Source organism: Taudactylus pleione, unplaced genomic scaffold (genome assembly GCF_031769625.1).
Source record: "Taudactylus pleione unplaced genomic scaffold, aTauple2 ptg000019l, whole genome shotgun sequence".
In the NCBI taxonomy this organism is placed as follows: Eukaryota; Metazoa; Chordata; class Amphibia; order Anura; family Myobatrachidae; genus Taudactylus; species Taudactylus pleione.
This window is the reverse complement of record NW_028284421.1, coordinates 36053412-36073636: the sequence shown is the minus strand read 5'-3', so window position 1 is coordinate 36073636 and position 20225 is coordinate 36053412. Positions and strand designations below refer to the sequence as shown.

Here is a 20225-nt window from a genome sequence, read left to right as displayed (position 1 = left end):
TTTTGAATAGTATATTTACATTCTGTCTATTAGAGCTGCAGACTGCTCTGTATCGGGAACCTTTTCCCTATTCATCACAAATAAAACACTTATATACATTTAGTTTAAATCGTCAACAGCTGGATGATTATTTACAAGGAATGCAATAAAATCATCTATTTGCAAATGATAACAGTATTTTTTCAAAAGTGTCCTCAGATATTTTAACAGGTCATGTATAGTTATTTGTGAGATGAAAGTCTGATAAGTCATTCTGTAAAAGCATCAGCATTATTCTTTATTGAGATTTATGCACCAGACACATTTGTAGAGAGGAATAGAAAGTATGAAGCATATTATGAATACATTCATTTTATGTAGGATCTGCAATGTCTCCTGCTGCCACAGAGCCTGGCATAAAGCACTGGTTTATGACGTTAACTCTTGCATAACCATCCTCACCCCATTCCTTGCCCCAGCTGTAAGAGGGAAGAAAAAAAAACAGAAAAAATTAGTCAAGAATACAACTAGGTTCCAGAATAATCACATATTAATTAGGTTAATGTCTGAGATGAATCTTACAAGCCAAAGACATGAAGATCCATGTATTGGGGTTGGCTAATACCAACTGTATTAACCCAAAACTTATGCAAAGGCATACTGTAAATATATTTGTATTATTGACATAGTAACAGACAATACCTATTTTTAATTATCCAATAATCTGTTCCACAAGAGGATCCATAGCCTACAACTGTCATCCCAAAAGCTTCATATGGAGAACATTCCTCATCATAGATTCCTGTTACAAGAAATACAATTAGATTAGCTTAAAAAGATCAATTCTGGGCTAGAAGGTGATTACTTTATGAACAAAACTGGAATAATTAAAATGTGTCCAATAAAATTGTAAACATTGGACTTTGTATGTATTGAACAAATGAATCAGTGGGAGAGACCTTAAATGTACCTTAAATGGAAATGTATTATTCATTTTGTGTTTTATTGCCTTTATTATTCACTCTATGTCAGTGGTTCTCAAACTCGGTCCTAAGGACCCCACACGGGGTTGCCAGGGGGGTTTCAGGCGCCTTGCCTGGGCTTTCATGCTCCTTGCCAGGGGGTTTCATGCTCTTTGCTATGGGGTTTATGCTCATTGCCGGGGGTTACATGCTCGTTGCCATGGGGTTTATGCTCGTTGCTATGGGGTTTCACGGGCAAAGATGCAGCTTTCAGAATCTTCTCATGGCACTTGCGCTAGTCCACATGGAATCTGCTGAAAATGGCCACCGCCAAGGAGGAGACAGACACTAGAGGTCCAGTAAGGACCTTTAGCATCTGTCTCCACCTTGGCGGCGGCCATTATTGGATGGCTGTTTTCTAAATCTGCAGCCCCAAGCCACCGTGAGTCAGCCCTTTTTCACCCCCTGCATTCTGGCACCCGGTGCACGTGCACCTCTAGCCCCCCCCTAATTGCGGCCCTGGTGCCATCTACGCACATCGGCCAGTCACTCAGCATTTACAACAGGTCTGATCAGCCACAGATTCTGCAAGTCTCGTCGCACACAGAGAGCTCTCATGCTGCATATGCAATCGCAGTGGCTAATTTTGCACGCCCATGAAATGGCGTTCATGGGTGACCATACCCCCATCACCACTCCCAAATGCTGACATCCTGTCACTCAGTTTGCAATGGATTCCTTTGTGCATCTGTAATCGCTATGCAATCACTGTGCACACGCAGTGCGGCTTGTACACATGCGCAATGGCAAACAACCGCTCGACTAAGTCCATAATCACTATTGCGTATGCTGCTGAATCCGGCCCGATGTTACTTAATCTCCCATTTTTTTGTTTATGTTCTTTGTTGCAAACTGTCCCTGCATCCAACACCTGTCACACTGTATTATACCCACTCACAAATGTATTGGTTTAATGTTGATAAAAAGGGGGATGTAGATGTAAGTTGTCTGTGGATAACGGTAGTTGCATCACTTCCATTCCCTTGTTATACAGGAAGTGCTTCTGCCGCACTTTACAGCCTCTGTAGTCACATGGAAGTTCTCCAGCTCTCATTGACTCTTGCACCTGTTATTTTGATTTAAAATATATTTCAACTTATTATTCCCAGTACAATTATGTATTTTCTAAATGCAATGTAGAGCATACTTACAGAACATACTGTCCCAGAAGGTGCGGGAGAAGGTGCATACACACGTAACGATTTTTTGAACGATTTGTCGTTAACGACGTCGTTATCGTTCCAAAAATCTTTCAGTTTCTGAGTTATAACGATGAACGATAATCGTTCAAGTGCGCTCCCGTTTGTAGTTCATCGTCCATTTCAGACTGTCCAACATAACGATTTTCATTAAGGGAAGGAACATTTTTCATTCATCGTCGTAAAAATCCACAGAAAATCGTTGGATACAAAATCGTTATGTGTGTATGCACCTAGACTCATGACTTTTCAAGTAGTCCCACGCATGAAGAATGGGTGCATGTACTGCATCCCAAACACTTCTGATTGAAGTGGGCAGGATGGGGAGATAATACAGAGAATCGATGGTCCGTAGGTGAGGGGTGGGGCTACAATTTCATGAATTGTGTCCTTTTAGCCTTGCGCCAGGGCACTGTCTACAAATGACCAAGAATAAAGAAAACACCCAGTGCTAAACACCTAGGATAAACAGATATTATCGCAGCAGTATAAGAAAGAGGTGTTTGCCAACCTCACACAAATATACCAGAAACCAATTTACTGTGCTGAAAATATCTTTGTCAGGATATTCAAGACATGCATATATTAGTAAAAGAAATTATATTTATTATATCAATTAATAAATAATACAATCAAAAATTGCAGACATAAAAATAAACAAATTAAACAATTTAAATAAACTCTCATATAATAAACTCTGTATATAAGCCTTGAGGTAAATAATAAACTTAATAATAAACTTCTGTTCACAGACCAATTATCTAATATTGCACTGCTAAAAAAGAGTTGATCAGGCTCTTATGTAAAAACAATGTATCAGACACAGTTGGTTATAGTATTATATTATGAAACACAAAAATGCAACTGTTCTCCTTAGTTGTAAAAAAATATGCCGTTTTAATTGACAAGCTAGAAATCAAGCTGCCACTCTACTTTGTGCACACAACTGTCACATCCACAATTAGTGTCTAATTAAAAAGATTATTTCAATCACTGGGGATTTCCACTAATATAATCAATTGCCATGTAAAGTACTGATCTTGAATCAGCCTTCCGCTTGTAGCTTTATTAGTGTAATATATATATAATTTACTCCAATTCCTTTAAACATTCACTGACTGCCAGACCGTTATAGTGAGTTAATAAAAGCAATGGCCTTCATTCAGAGCCGCTCGCTATTTGCGGTCGTTCGTTCTAAAACAAGGGGTGGCTATTCAAATGAACCGTTCGCTAATTGCGGTCTGTTCACGCCTCTAAGTCTGAACGAGCGAGCAAAACTTGCGGTTGTAATTTTGAAAAATACGCCCCCTTGTCGCTTGCACCATACGTCATGTCCGCTATTTATTAGATTAATCGAGTACATCGAACAGCGTATGAACTGCTCGCTATTCTTGTGGCTGGTTTTTTCAACTGCTATTTTGCGAGCAGTTCTGAGTAAAAAAATAACCCAGTGACGTGGTCAATGACGCTGCTGTATTAATTATGCACTCCCTTAAAACGCCCGTTTTGACCTTTAAGCACGCCTGCGTTCGAATTCCACACCCCCCGTTTTCAAGCACCTTCCCCTGTTACCACCCACATATGCCTCCTTCTGTCACTCAAAATAGCAGGCATTAGCTATATAGCGAACAAACGATTTTTGGCCGCACTGACTGGTTCGCGCATGCGTATTAAAATCCGTACGCATGCGCAGATGTGCGAACATCGGTCAGAACGAACGAGCGGCCGCTTACGAGCGGCTCTGAATCAGGGCCAATATATGTGAGGATAAACACACTGAACCTCTCCCTGTCTTATCCAGGGAGGAACAGCGGGCTACATCACCTCATCTATTGCACTGATCCCATGTCAATGACTCCTTCAGTCAGGGCTCTGCTTATGTCCGGCAGCACCATATACGCGGTGCAGTAGTGATCTCCAGCCATGGCTGTAATTCTAACCGGCAGCTTGCACACACCGCAGTGTAGTAGCGGTCTCTGGTTCCCGGCTGTGGCTTGCAGCTGGCTTCAGGGTAGTGTCGGGCGGGTGGCTGTAACGATAGCCGGCAACTTACACACAGTACAGTGTAGTAGAAGTCTCGGGCTCCTGGCTGTGACTTGCGGCTGGCTATGGAGCAGTGTCAGACGGGTGCCTGAATAGAAAGTTGGATCCCCGGTGTCTTGCAGGCCCATTTATCAAGGATCGTTTTGCAACGCGATCCGGGCATGCCAGTAACGCCCCTGATCGCACTGCAAAAAGCGATATCTTCGGCCGGATGTATCATCCGGGACATGCAGGGACATGGGCTCTTGTGGACTGCACATGCAAATCTGCCATAGCCGGGGAGAGTTCCGGCGGATACCTCCACCAGCAAATAGTGCGCGGTGTAGCCCATAGGCTACAGCGGCTAATGTCATCTTCTGATGGCGTTAGATGCGGGGGCCAATATCTGGAATGCTTCGCATTCCGGATATTGGCAAATTTGGCAGCATCGAATGCCCCATAAAAACCTATGGGGGAGGCGGCTGCCACCGGTAATGGAGGGCTCGCAGCAGGTATCGGAGATACCTGCTGTGGTCCCTCCTTAATACATCTTAATACATCTGGGGGATACTTAGTATTTGAGGTAAACCCCCCCAAATGGGTGTTTTCGGGGATTTTACTTCAAATACATTTATATAAATGGGCCTCATGGTGAGAGCAACAATGTGTTTCGGCTAGCTCAGTAGCCTTTTTCAAGCTTTGATACTCTCATAATTTCCTTATGCAATTTAAATAGTATAGAGGCTTTGGTTATTGGTTAATTAATTAATTGGGTTCTTAACCTTTTCATATCCACAGTCTCGGTATTCCGATTACAAGGATCACATTCAGCTTCTATATGCCGAGAAATTGGTCAGCTGCATGTCCTCTCCAGGCTTCTCCCGGAGAAGAGAATTTCAAAGTAGGCGAGTATGATGCAGAGTCCTTGATTCCCTCTTCAAATATTTTTTGCTTACAACAGTGGTTCCCAAACTGGGTGCATTGGCAAACCAGGGTGCCGTAGTTAATTGGCAGGGATGTCACAGGTTGGTGGTCCAGTCCCCAAATGGTTTATGGTCAATGTGATGGGCAAAACTAATGCTTGTGGCTGCCAATGATAATATGCCGTACATGGACTAACAGAAGCGCATCTGCATAATTGAACCTAAAGATGACAGGTAAGCACAGTGGCCTTCATTCAGAGGCGGCCGTACGGTCTACCCACAGCCTAACGACCGAAACAGAGGCGGGCGGTCAGGATGCAAGCGGCCGCCCAGTTTCTGAGCGACCGCTTGCATCCTCCGACCGCCTCTGAATGAGGCCCAGTATGCTTAATGTAATCATTTTTGCTGATTATCTCAACAAAAAAACTTTTGGCCTACCGGTTGGGAGTAAAGCAAAAAAGAGCAAGTTACTGTGCACCTGGACAACACCATGTTACAATTTAAGGGGTGCAAATACATGTATATTTTTGCATGCAGGGTAATAACTGGCTACTTTTGCATGTAGCACACAAATGCTGGACAGCTTTATTATTACACTGCAATTTAGATGTCAGTTTGGCCACAGGGGGTCATTCATTCAGCGTCAGGACGCTCGCAAGCGGGTCGATGTTCCCCACTGCGCATGACGGATGGAGCTCTGGCGTGCGCATGCGCGAGACCCGGGGAGCGACGTGCTTTCCATCGCTCCGGGTCTCGCACCAAAGGGGGCGTGCTGTCGATGTTGATTGACAGCACGCCCCCTTTGGTGGGCGTGCCGGGGGCGTGCCTGCCAGACGGAGGCGTTCCCATGGGAACGCCTACCGTCTGAAGCCGGCCCCACTGACATCACTAGTGATGTCAGTGGGAGTGATTTTGGCTCTGATAGAGCCAAAATCACTCCAGGGCTTGTGGCAGGGAGACCCTACCGCAGGGTCTCCGTCGCAAGTCCGATGGTCGCGATGGTCAAGACCATCGCGACCATCTTTTTGGCCGCTCGCATATGCTGTGGTCACCCACATCTATACGAGCGGCCAGGAGGCCGCTCCATTTTCATGGAGGAGGGCCCTGATTCAGAGCGAGCACTCTGGTCAGAGCGTTCAGCTCTGAATCAGGCCCACAGTCCTCTCAGATCTAAATCTCCCTGTACATTTTACATCTGCCCTTTATCTGCAGTGCAGCATGGTTTTACCAAGGTGCACAGTTACTTACTCTTTTTTGCTTTGTTCCCACCTCAGAATCAGCCCTGTGAATCAGTATTATCTAATGTCCTATATTTCCATGAAACAGTTTAACTTTCTATCAAACTAATGGGCCCATACCTCACACTAATACTGGTTCCACAATGGCCGATATATTGGCCGATCAATTGATCAGCCAATATATCTGTTGGCCGTTGGCTAGTGTGTACAGACATATCGCATTGGCTCTGCTGTACTGCCGCTAGACAGATATGTTTGCAGACATATCTGTCCATCAGCAAGTGTGTATGGGCGGTCTGCAGACTGCCCATACACATACAACGGCAGCCGCAGGGAGGGCGGCGGGATACGCCCCCTACAGTACATGCCTCCCGGTCGCCAGGACCCACGGGCAGGAGTAGATGATGGCCGTTCAGTGTGTATGAACGACCATAATTTGCAGGTATATCTGCAGATCACTCGATCTGCAGATATATCGCTATAGCGTGTACCCAGCATAAGATCAGCTGGAAGATCTTGTGTATCTCATTGAAACTTTCACTATCTAGACCACAGATTTCCAGCACATACAGTATGAAGTAGCCATTTAGATGATTCATAGAGCCCATTGATCAACGTCTGTTGTTCTTATGTTTACAGAACACAATAGTTAGATCATTTGTCCCCTGCAGCTCTCTCCTGACAAATCAAGACCATTATTAGCATATATAAAACTATTTGTCTCTCACATAGCTTGCGTGTACAATTGGTTGTGTACTTTAATTGTAAACTCTAATATACCTATTACTAAACTGTGCATATGTACTAAAAATTGTAGAGGTAACACAATTTTTCATTGTAGATCGCAACTGGATGATAATTTTTCACATGATAATCTCTATGTACTAAATGTAACTCGCAGGAACAGAGGTAACACTAACCGCTGTCCTGCGAGTTACATCCCCGACATATCAGTGAAGTCTTTAACATTTGTTTAGTATCATATTATACTGTTTTGTTTATTTTCTTTTGTTTTTTTAATAGATAGAATCTAACAGTAAATGTATCTCTGGCAATACAATCCATCCCGGTGATATATATTACATGAGTATGGAATTAAACTATAGTCTTAAATCTAAGGGGTATATTTACTAAGAATCGTGTCTGGCCGAGATATTTTTCCCGTGAAACTTTCCCCTGATTTTCAAACACGGAGATTTACGAAAGGCAAACACGGGTGTAAAAGCAAGAATCTATCTGCAAAATACGGCTGATCTGTGCAGGATTCTGTGTGTAATCCAGTAATAAAAGGGTTTAATAAAAAAAAAAATGGCATGGGTTCCCCCACAAAAATATAACCAGCCCTGGATCTCTGAGCCTAGTCTGGTAGAGGAATATCGGGGAGAAAACCAACATGGGGTTTCCCCTATGTTCCTTTAACAAGCCCCAGGCTGAACCTGCCTGGGTACTTAAGCTGGGTACACAATAGACGATATGTCATCCAATCCGGCAGGTTGGACAACATATCGTCCACATCGGGCAGTGTGTACTCGCTATGTCGCTGGTCGTCAGCGTCCGAATGGCGATATCATCAGCGGGGCTGTGCTGTTGAATGCAGCATGGCCCCCGCTGCCGCTCACGGTATTGGCAAGTGTGTACACACTTGCTGATGCCAGCATCCCTGCTGGGACCCGCCGCATGACACATCAGCTGGGTACACATTGTTAAGTGTGTTCCCAGCATTACACTATAGCAGGGAGTCACACAGTGTGGGGTCCCCCTGCCATAATGTAAACCAGATCCAAACTGGTCAACCCATGGCTGGCAATCCTGAAAAAGTGGGGACCCCAAAAAATGGGGTCCCCCCTCCTGAGCATCAACCAGCCTTGGGCTGAAAGCCCAGGGCTCTTCCCTGCACCCCTGGTGGTGGTGGGTACAGATGTAATGTTATAAATAAAGGGTTAATATTGTTTTTCACAGTGAGACTACAAATCCTAGGCATCCTGCCATGTGGCACTAGTATAACTACTGCTGGGACTGGGACCCCCACTGTGGAAAAAATATTAAGAAAAGACACACACACCAAATATTTTAGTATTTAATACACTTAGCCAATCATGGCTAAGGTACAGGAAACACACATGGGTTTCTTGTACCTTAGCCATCATTGGCTAAGATTCAGGCTGCTCTTAACCAATCAGCGGCCATCAGAGTAACCTGCTGCTTATTGGCTACAGACAGCTGAGGTGCAGAAAACCTTGTGGGTTCCCTGTCACTCGGCTAGCGCAATACTGTAGATACATTATACAGTAGTGCTTGTTCTGGTCTGGGTAACTCATTTTATTTTATGAAGACTACTGGAGAAGAGGTCCAATCGGCGCCATGGAGTAGGGAAGTATGTAGTGAGTGGGGATGAGTGTGAGTGAGTGACTGAGTGAATGTGTAATAAAAAAAATAAAAAAAAATACACACTGAATGTTTTAGTACCACAGTGGGGGTACCAGAGCCAGCAGCCTGCTGGCACTTGTAGTTCTACAAGTGCCACATGGCAGGTTGCCTGGGACTTGTAGTACCACTGTGAAAAACAATATTAAACCTTTCAGCCCAGGGCTGCTTGATGCTTAGGTGGGGGGACCTCATTTTTTAGTGGGGTCCCCACTTTCCGCAGATTGCCAGCCCTGAGCTGACCAATTTCTGGTTTACATCATGGCAGGGTGACCCCACACTGTTAGGGGAATTCAATATGGAGCGAAAACTCAATTTTTTGCATTAATATCGCACCTATGACGTCATTATTGCAGGTTTTAGTTTTACACTGTATTCAATTTCAAAGACTTTTCGCAGGTTCGAAAAGTCTTTGAAAAAAAACGGGGATGACTTTTCACCACTGAATAGGTGGCTTAAAAAGTGCAGAATTGGGGTAAAAAAAATAGCCTGCACCCCTGGGAACGACATTTTAAAAAGAACTGTTTCAAAAAAAATAGGGACACCCCAAAAAATTAATTTAAAAATTGGGGTGATAAAAAAAAAAAAAAAATGGAAAAAAAGTGTTTAAAAATAGGGAAATAGGTTCAGGGCTATTTTGCAAGTATGCGGCAGGTATATTCTAGAATAGGCTATTAGCGGCAGGTGCATAGATGCAGAATTTTTAAAAACTTACCGTATATACTCGAGTATAAGTCGACCCGAATATAAGCCGAGGTACCTAATTTTACCACAAAAAACTGGGAAAACTTATTGACTCGAGTATAAGCCTAGGGTGGGAAATGCAGCAACTACTGGTAGTAATCCCCCCTCTGGTACTGTCCCCAGTAGTAATCCCCCCCTGGTAGTGCCCCCAGTAGTAATCCCCCCCTGGTAGTGCCCCCAGTAGTAATACCCCCCCTGGTAGTGCCCCCAGTAGTAATATCCCCCCCTGGTAGTGCCCCCAGTAGCAATATCCCCCCTGGTAGTGCCCCCAGTATTAATCCCCCCCTGGTAGTGCCCCCAGTAGCAACATCCCCCCTGGTAGTGCCCCCAATATTAATCCCCCCCTGGTAGTGCCCCCAGTAGCAATATCCCCCCCTGGTAGTGCCCCCAGTATTAACCCCCCCTGGTAGTGCCCCCAGTAGTAATACCCCCCCTGGTAGTGTCCCCAGTAGCAATATCCCCCCCCTGGTAGTGCCCCCAGTATTAATCCCCCCCCTGGTAGTGCCCCCAGTAGCAACATCCCCCCTGGTAGTGCCCCCAGTAGCAACATCCCCCCTGGTAGTGCCCCCAGTATTCCCCCCTCCCTGGTAGTGCCCCCAGTAGCAACATCCCCCCATCTGGTAGTGCCCCCAGTAGCGATATCCCCCCCCTGGTAGTACCCCCCGGTAGTAGCCCCCCCAGTAGAAAGAAATGTAAAAAAAAAAAAAAACACTTACCTGTAACCCCGCTCCTGGTCCCGACGCTGCTACAGGCTCCTCCGCCGCTTTGCATAATGGGAGAGACGTCGTCATGACGATGTCTCTCCCATTACCCACTGCGGGAGCCGGAAGATGCTTCCCGCAGTGGGAGCAGCAGTAGCCGCTGAGAGTCTGACAGACTCTCAGCGGCTGCTGATTACACCAAACACATAGCTGCCGGCTCCGGAGGCTGTGTGTTTAGCAGTGTGTAGTGCTGACTGAACTCCGTCCGGTCAGCTCTACACACGCGGTGCAGGCTGTGTCACAGTGACACAGTCTGCACCGCGGCCCGCATGGTACGCTACTCAGCAGCGTACCATGCGGGCATGACTCGAGTATAAGCCGAGGGGGTGCTTTTTCAGCACAAAAAATGTGCTGAAAAACTCGGCTTATACTCGAGTATATACGGTACTTTAGGGACATAAAAATATGCTAGTACCCATTTTCATGTACCCCAAATTTGATGGGACCACTTAAAAAAACTAAAAAAATAACCTAAGTGCTCTTCTGCAACACTTCTTCAATGTCGGGGAAAAAACACCTGCTGCGGCTATTTAAATCCCCGACTTTTATTTGCAGGTTAAAACGGGGGTACCCATAGTGATCTCCCATGTTTTTACAACTTTAGGGGGGTCCTACAATATTTTCAAGGAAAATTAAATTTTTTTACGCAAATCCCACTTCGCACCTTCCCGTTTTCGTAGATTTGATATTGAATACGGGGATAAAGCGGGCGCGCGCCCGATACTTTATCCCAAAAAAATCTCCGATATGAAACGTAAACTTCGACAGCGAAGTTTACGCTTCATATTGAATAACCCTCTGTGTGTCTCCCTGCTATTGTGTAAGCCCCCAGATGGTTCTGCCTGGTGCTAGTTGAAGGAAAATAGGAGGAACCCAGCGTTAGCCTTACCCCTGTTTTTCCTCTACTTTTGGGGGGGGGGACGACTCTTTAATTACTGTATTACACAGGGAAGCCTGCACAGATCATAACGCATTGTTTCTACTAAACACACTGCTGACAGGCAGGACTATTGTTTTCAGTCCAAATGCACCTGAACACACACACTTGCAAACACCATCGCATACACCATCGACAAACACAATTCAGTCAAACACGATTCTTAGTAAATTTGAGAGTCTACTTGAAACAAACTAACTTGTGTCTATGTGATGCCTAGCGTGTTTAATACAGGGCCAGACATGATTCTCTGTAAATATACCCCTAAGAGTACAAATGAAGAAAATAATTTTTAATTACTATATACACAAAACAATTGTAAATATACATGATTTTGTGATGTCTTATTTGAACTTACCTCCATTATATAGGAAGAATTCTGAAGTCATGCCAAATACTACTGCTACTGGTCCATCTGTTGCCACTGACTTCGCAATATTCTCCTTTTCTTCTGACAGTGTATAGTATTTGGTAACATTTAATTTGACTGCTTTCTTGGGCTTGTACAAGCACCGAGATTTCTTAATGGGAAGATATAATGAAAGTGTTAATAATAGTGTGAATGATGCTCACTGAAGAAAACATCTTAGCGAGGTGGTCAGGTAAGTCAGGTTGTCAGGTAAAGAACATGGTTTGATGAGTTCATTAGGCTGAAGATAACAGGCCTTATTCAGAGATGCATGCAAAGTGCATGAACAAAAATTTCCAAAAGGTCCTAAGGTGCATGCGTTACACAGAGTGTACGCACAAGTGCGCTTTAGTCACCTGGACAGATGGTATTAGAGATGTTGTGGAAAAGTGATGGCCATTCCTTGGCAGTGACTGGGAGACGGCTAGTAGTGCACGCAAAAATGTCTGTTTAGTGTCCATGTTATGAGTGTAGCCGAGTGCGTCTATGCAAGCAGGCATAGAAGGCCATGGTCAGACAGAGAAACTTCACCTGCCGTAGTGTTTGTGAAGGTTTTGATGGTGCAGCCGATAGTGGCATATAAGACCTCACCTTTCGGTATTACAGTGTGCACGGATACTAAAACTGGGCTCTTCAGACCTTGCACATTTCCTTTTGCGCTCAGATAGTGCATCTGCTTTTATAGTTACTGTTGAAACCTGGAGAGCGCTACTGCACAGTCTTTATATTGGTTCCACTTCCATCTGGAAGGCTTCAGTCCCTAACCAATATGGCTGCAGTTTAGTCTTCTGTACATCCCTGACACCATACGGTCACTTTGTTAGAGCATCACAGTGGAACATGGACGTGTTCCATTTAGCTCTGTAAGACCCTGGCATTGCTGCATTACATACCAGTTATCACCGTTTGTATCATACACCACTACCCCAGTAAGTCACCAGCTGTTGTCTCTAAAGCTCGGCTCCATGCTGAGTGTCTGTTACATACTAAACTGTGAATACAGCTGTTTATTCAGATAACTACTGCATACACCACCCCACTGGTTTAGTATTAAGCTGCCTTGTGATTTGAAGATCCGCTGGTGTGTACTATTGCTCTGCCATACCACGACCAACAGTATACATACTAATTTTCAACAGGTTATGGGCCCAGGCATACATGCACTAGTCATAAAAGGCCCTAAGCAGCCAAAATGCCCAGCAGTCACACAGATGCCATTAGACACATGCAAACACAGTGATATGCACAGAGTGTTTCCAGACACAGAATGAGGTTAGCACAGAGAGTTTCCAGCACAGCCTATCACTGCAGAGAATTAAACAGAGCACAGAAACTGCCTAACTATGTCAGTGTGCAGCATGCATTCAGGAGCTACACCCAAGATGGGGTTCATTAAATTTAAAGGCACAGAAAATTACACCACATACAAAATTTTCAATGAAAATGCAGTAAAATATAAATGGCTGCTAAAGGTCACAGTTGACCCAGGTGAAGGTCCAAACCCAGTATATGTAGAGAGCCATGAGTTCCATAGGCTTAAGTGTAGAACAACAGGTATATTTTATTATACTTGGGAAAGTGTCAGCAAAAGACATATGGATGGAGGTCTAATGAGTAGCATCAATCTGAGGCATGTATTATAGAATACCAAGCTATTTGAATGATTAAGTTTGAGTGACTACATGAATAAGATGATGTCCATATCCCAACAGTTAACATCTGTAAGAGTACAGGTGGATGACAATGGCAATGCTCCAAAATCTAATGCCTGAGTTTGACTTTCTAGTGGTAGCGTTGGAAGCATACACAGCCAAGTTAACTACAGAGGTGGCCAGAACAAACCTACTACAGTTCCAAGAACGTGTACCCAGGGGTGCCGAGAGGGGGGGAGCCGGTACTAGTTACCCAGGCCTGGGCTTGCTGGAGGGGCCCGCAGGGGCCCGGATCTGGTGCTGCCCCCCCTCTTACATCACAGCAGCCCAGCACATGCTGCTGTGTGCTGGGAGACTGCATGCAGCTGCTAAGCAGCAGCTGCAGCAGTCCCCTATGCCTGCTTTCAGCACCCCCACCCAGGGTGTGGAGCTGCAAAAATGTTTGTTTTTTTCCTCTAAGGGGACATGGCCACACCTCCCACAATTAGGCCACACCCTCTTCATTACAAAGATGCAAGATGTGCTTTATGTATCAGAGATGGGAACAAATCACATAGCAATCAATGTCCTAGAGCAAAAAAGTTACAGAGTCCATTTTGCAAAAGGAAAATACATTGTGCGGAACAGACCAGGGACTTTATATAGCAACAGGTACCCTGTGTCAATGATTGTATGTCCTTGACACACAGAAAAATATGAAATAGTGAAGAAAATTGCAGATTACAAGAGATTGGTGGAAAATCAAACTGGTCACAGACTAAAGACCTTGAGATCTGACAATGGAGGAGAATATCTAAATAGAGATGTGGAATTATTCCGAAAGAAGCATGGAATTGAGCATCAATTGACCATCACATACACGCACCAGAGAAAAACAGTGTTAAATGAGCGTGCAAATTGCACATTAGTGGAGGATGTATGATGCATGCTGAAGGATTCAGGCCTAAACAAACAATTTTGGGCAGAATCAGTGTCCACAGACATTTACCTGAAAAATCATTCTCCCACAGTTGCCTTAAATGTCAAAACACCAACTGTGGCTTAAGGGTATATTTACTAAAGTGAGAGTTTTTAGAAGTGCAGATGTTGCCAAGAGCAACCAATGAGATTCTAGCTATTATCTTCTGGAAGGGAGCTTACTGAGGAAGCTGTAGGTGAAACGCGCGTCTGCTTGTCTGCTGGGAGCCTCCGGAGTGCACGTGGGGACTCCCGCTCTCTGGACCCACCGCCATCACACACAAGACACAGGTATTTCCCTGTCCTTTTCTAGGAATATCCGGACTGCACCAGTCTTCACTTACTGTTCCTACTGCGCTGTCACATGATATCAGTAGGGTGAGGTGATTTAATTGCAGATACTGGCGCTGTTTCCTTCTTTCACTATCCTCCACGGTGCTACTAGTGCCGTCTAACATCAATATCTTTCGGCTGATTACTATAGCAAATCTTTTCTTATACCTGATAAGGATGTTTGCTAATCTTGCTATGATTCACCTATTCTAACATCACTTCTGGACATCTCTCACTCCCCTAGTGCTCCACCAGTAAGCCAGCATATATAAGCCAGCATATATATACTTGGCTATAGGTGGATCTACACGGGTGACAGTGTATGCCCTCTTATCACATTATATCATACCCTCATGGTACATGTGGTGGGTCCGCTCATATCCCATTCAATACTTAGGTACATGGGATACAGAAGCCACCTATCCCCATACTTCAAGTGAGTGGTATCTCTATTGTGTCATCTTTATCCTACAACTATATATCTGTTTTAAATATGTGATATACTATATATTGGGTTTATGTCTACCTCACGTACGCAATGTACAATTTCATACTTGATTTTATGGTCATTCTGTATGTACTGTATGGCATTGGAAGTGCTTCCTATTAAACCTGATTTTAATAACATAGTGGCTCTTACATTATAGCCTGCAAGTTGATTTTAATGATTTAGCCTATAGGTTGAAGCCTCAACTGTTTTGCTTTTTAATTTATTGCCACCTTAAGTATACAGGCTAAATTGTCGGAATTGCACCAGTTTCTACAGCTTGAATCCTCTTTTATAGAATCCAAGTATTAGTTTATGCCGGGGCCGGCTCCAGAGGGAGCCACGCCCTGTGCAGGTCGGTAATTTGTTGCCCCTTACCCACGCGGGACCGAAAATGGGGGAGTGGATTAATTACCATAGGCCACGCACCCTAAGTGGCTTTATTTGGGGGGGTATCCATATGGCATGCCTTCTGTTGATGTCAGGTTGGAGGCGAGCCCAGTACTATGGAGTCTATTTACTAAGCAGTGTTAGGAGACAGAGTGAAAAGTGATAAGGTGCCAGCCAATCAGCTCCTAACTGCCATCTCACAGGCTGTGTTTGAAAAATGACAGTTGGGAGCTGATTGGCTGGCACCTTATCACTTTTCACTCTGCCTCCTACTAACACTGCTTAGTAAATAGACCCCTATGTCAGTAGCTGGGCTGTCACTAACCCTCTTCCTGCACTGAATAGATGCCGCGTGCCTGCGCACAGCATCTATTCCTCTTCTCCGGGGCCCAACATCCCGACAGCCCGCGGGACACTTTGTCCCACGGGTATAACAGTGAGGCAGTGCCCAAAAAACGGGACTGTCCCATTGAAATCGGGAATGGTTGGGAGGGGTGTGCCTTCTATGGGGTGGCACCCCTGTTCAACCGCACTGGTCGATCATGCCTCGAGCCAGCCCTGGTTTATGCTAGTACTGTAATAACTAAAGAAATGCAATATAGAATTCCAATCTAAGCAATATCGAACATTGTCAGCATTCTCTATTGAATAATTAGCACAAAACATCAAATATTTTTTATGAAAATAAAATGTACAAAAAACATTAAGTGTAATGCAATATTTTCTTCGAAATGAAGAAGGATTTTACCGATTGTTTGTATTCATAATCCTTGCTCTCCATGATCCCTTTGTGAGAAACATATTCAAATGCATAACTCCCGCTGCAGCATCCATTATTGTCATCATCACAGTCTATCAATTGCTGTTCACTGAATGTAAGCAGACGCTTATGCTTGATACAGTAACGTGATTCAAGGACGCTCACCTGTAATCACAAATTAGCCACACACAGATGTAAGTCTCGTCCCTTCTGAATAATTGCATATATACAGTACTGTAGTTAAATAAATCTGGATTCTGGACAGTGGCGTAATTAGGGTATTTGGAGCCCAGGAGATAAAAAATGGAGTCCCTCATGTGCAAGTGCGCGCGCACGGTGAAAAAGTGGGCATGTCATCATGACAACAAGACCATCGTGACCATCGGGCTTGCGACGAGACCCTTGTGGTAGGGTCTCGTGGCCGCAAGCCCCAGAGAGCTTCTGGCTCTAATAGAGCCGGAAGCTCTCTCACTGACATCATTGGTGATGTCAGTGGGGCCGCCCACAAATGGCAGGCATTCGCATGGGAATGCCTCCGTTTGTGAAGCCACCGCCACACCACGCCTCCAAAATGGTGCGAGCTGTCGATCAAAAATCGACAGCCGCCCCCTTTTGGTGCAAGACCCAGAGCGACGGAGCACCCGTCGCTAGCAGGGTCTCGTGCATGCGCACATTGGAGACAGCTCCGGCGTGCACATGTGCAGAGGCCTAACATCGACCCACTCGTGAGCGGGTCTGAATCAGGCCCTATGTGTATATTTGTATTTATGTGTTCTATGACTGGCAGAGGCCTCAACTGCAATGCCATCCTCTTTAGAATATAATCCATCCTGACAAATCCTACACTCAGTCTTTTTATCCTCTATCACACCTTATAGGCATAGGGCCAATCCCCCGTGGAGTAAACCAGTTCCAACTGCGTTTATTGGGTCATTCAAAAATGGGTTGGCTAGTTACAGTTAAGGAAGATTGCACTCTCCCCTCTCCTTCCTGTGAATAAGGTGCCAGTCAGACTAATTAAGTCCCATCTAAGAACAATGGCCCTCATTCAGAGCCACTCGCTATTTGCGGTCGTTCGTTCTAAAACAAGGGGTGGCTATTCAAATGAACCGTTCGCTGTTTGCGGTCTGTTCACGCCTCTAGGTCTGAACGAGTGAACAAAATTTGCGTTCGTTTTTTGAAAAAATACGCCCCCTGGCCGCTCGCATCCTACGTCATGTCCGCTATTTATTAGATTAATCGAGTACATCGACCAGGGTATGAACTGCTCGCTATTCTTGGGGTTGGTTTTTGCTACCACAATTTTGCCAGCAGTTCTGGCTCTAAAATAACCCAGTGACGTGGTCAATGACGCTGCTGTTTTAAATATACACACACCCATAAAACGCCCGTTTTGACCTTTAAGCACGCCTGCGATCGGATCTCCACTCCCCGTTTTCAAGCACCTTCCCCTGTTACCACCCACATACGCCTCTTTCTGTCACTCAAATTATCAGGCATTCGCTATTTTGCGAGCACATGAATTTCAGCCGCACTGAGTTGTTCGCGCATGCGTATAACGATCCGTATGCATGCGCAGTTGGGCAAACATCGCTCGGAGTGAACGAGCAGCGACTTGCGTCCGGCTCTGAATAAGGGCCAATGTGTCATCCATCACTTTAATTAAGAGGTTTGGCTTCCTTGAGACTCCCAAGTTTAACCTCTTTCATGCTTTCGTAATGTCACTAGGCTTCCAGTTGATTCAAGCTTCCTTTGAAACTGCAAAAACTGAGCGGGGCTAGTTGACAGGTGAGAACATCCTGTCCTAAGCTTAATAATGCAGTTTAACAGGGCAGCATATCTGAGTAGATCATAGCTATAACAGGTTATATGTGGAATCTGAGCTTGTGAAAGTGCAGAAATCTTTATTACAACTGCAATTGACAATAATTAGACCAAAAGCTGGAGACATATAAGAAGAATGCACTCTGGTAGCAGGTTGTCAGAAATTCAGGATTGCTCACTGGTAGCAGAACTTAAGGAACTTAGGATAGCACATGAGTAGCAGAGTGGCATGAACTCATTAACACACAATGGTAGTTGTTTATGAGGAACATACTGCTAGCATACTGAGAGCATACTGGTAGATGGATGTCAGGAACTCAGTATAAGTGGAACATGATAGAATCGCAGGAGCTAGTGTTGTGTGGCAGCCAAACTTCACTAATGATCTGGCCCTTATTTTAGGTAGAACTAGAGTTTTAAAATGCCAGGCAAGGTGAATCTCATTAGCTGTGGAATGCATCAGGGTTTATTAATTGCTACATTGCTGTAAAATAAGAAATTCAATATACAGCAAATCCTCTACAAACTGTAGAGTCAGCAAGACCAGAGTTGCAAGCACTGACCGTCTATGTCCAAGGCTACTATGAGACATTAGCAGACTCAGTAATAAAGTTTAAGACATTAGTGGGACCACAATTATCTTTGCGAAAAACAAAAGTGGAAACTTTGGGGAAACAGTTGGGGAGTTTGACTGAGGCATTACACCTGTCAAACCAAGGTGCCATAAGGCGAGCTCAGGAAGGACAGAAACCTCCCATGAAGAAGGACTAAAGCTTAGCTTGAGGAATAACTTTCAATAGATCGCAGTGAGGGAGCTGCTCTGCAATACATGAAATGGTTTCTTTCCTCCCTGAGATCGCCTTAGGACACCTGCGTTACTGTTTGACAAGTGTAACGCCCCAGTCGAACTCCCCACCTGCCACTGTACCTGGAGCAGTACATATTAATGGTACAAATAATCCAAGGACATATTTAAAAGCTGCTTAATTACACTCAAATAAAAACAGAGAATTATACAGCTAAGCTTTACTAACAAAACAGTGAGTTTCAATGGACATTTGAGTAACCATAAGACTTAGGACAAGATTCAGGAAGGACATGTTTTTAGGGTTCTACCATCATCATATGTAGCAGTGAATATAAGTAGAAGCCTTGTCACTGTGATTATCCATATCTTTACAGGATAAAAGACTGAGGTAATAAAACATAATGAATTGTTGTAATTTCAATCTTAATTTATTAATGTATTTTAATACTTGATTCAAAGCTGGTTAATAAATATGCCTGTGTGTATGAGCCTATTTTGTGACTGATAGTGCAAACAAGTCAGTGACTTTAAACAGAACTATAATATAAACAATCTGTTAAATAAAATAATACATAACAATAATAAAATATATCTTTACTTACTGTGGCAAAAGCCCATGATGAAAAACAAAGCAATCCAGAATTTTTGACAGGAGTGACACATCCCGACTCTCTCCAGTCCACCTGCTCAGGGAATATTTTTGTTTTCTTTGTTTCACAAGAAGAAGCCAGTGCTGGGTCTGAAGTCATTTCTGTTTTTGTTTTTTTTTGCCTTGTATAACATGGGATTTTTTGAGGCATCAGTTCTTGAACAGTCTGTAAACAATATAAATTTTTTTTAAAAACTATTAGGATGAATATATTCATATATTTATGTAATTATACTGGCTACATACTTTGGGTATTTCAATCTACATACAATGATAGCAAAAGGGAGCTCAATAAATCAAGGCATATGATATAATGCAATTAATACAAGTTTTAAGATACCAACTCCAATGAATGAGTCCTCAAAATTACTCACAGATGCAAGCCAACCTCAGTATAGATAATTGGTTAAAACATAACAATTTTGCTATTCTATAAAAGGTGATCATCAGCAGTATAACAGGAATTCCCCAACGCATTTAAAGGCCTATGTACTAACAATTGCAGAACTGCCGCGATTAAGGTTCCATTTTGTGGCGGAAATTTTAATTTTTTATGAAAATATCCTCGTTGTGTACTATGGGAAACTTGCAGTGACATCGGTTGCAGTAACCGCTGTCCCTTCGAATTATATCCCCAGCATTTTATAGAAGTCTTTCACATTTGTGAAAGAATTCTCTTGGGGAAGCTGACACGCAGTGTCAGTTTC

General features: G+C 44.0%; 1 protein-coding gene across 1 annotated transcript in view; it reads right to left on the bottom strand.

The window, feature by feature from the left end:
- Positions 1-272: 272 nt before the first annotated feature.
- The window catches only part of LOC148540539 (cathepsin S-like), a 35439-nt gene continuing 15486 nt past the window's right edge, over positions 273-20225 (bottom strand). Inside the window, exons 4-8 of the mRNA XM_088444239.1 lie at positions 19472-19684; positions 16226-16402; positions 11608-11770; positions 682-781; positions 273-458 (exon numbers count right to left, since the gene is read on the bottom strand). Of these exons, the coding sequence (XP_088300365.1) occupies positions 353-458; positions 682-781; positions 11608-11770; positions 16226-16402; positions 19472-19684 (759 nt within the window). The 3' untranslated portion in view covers positions 273-352. The remainder of the gene's footprint in view (positions 459-681; positions 782-11607; positions 11771-16225; positions 16403-19471; positions 19685-20225) is intronic.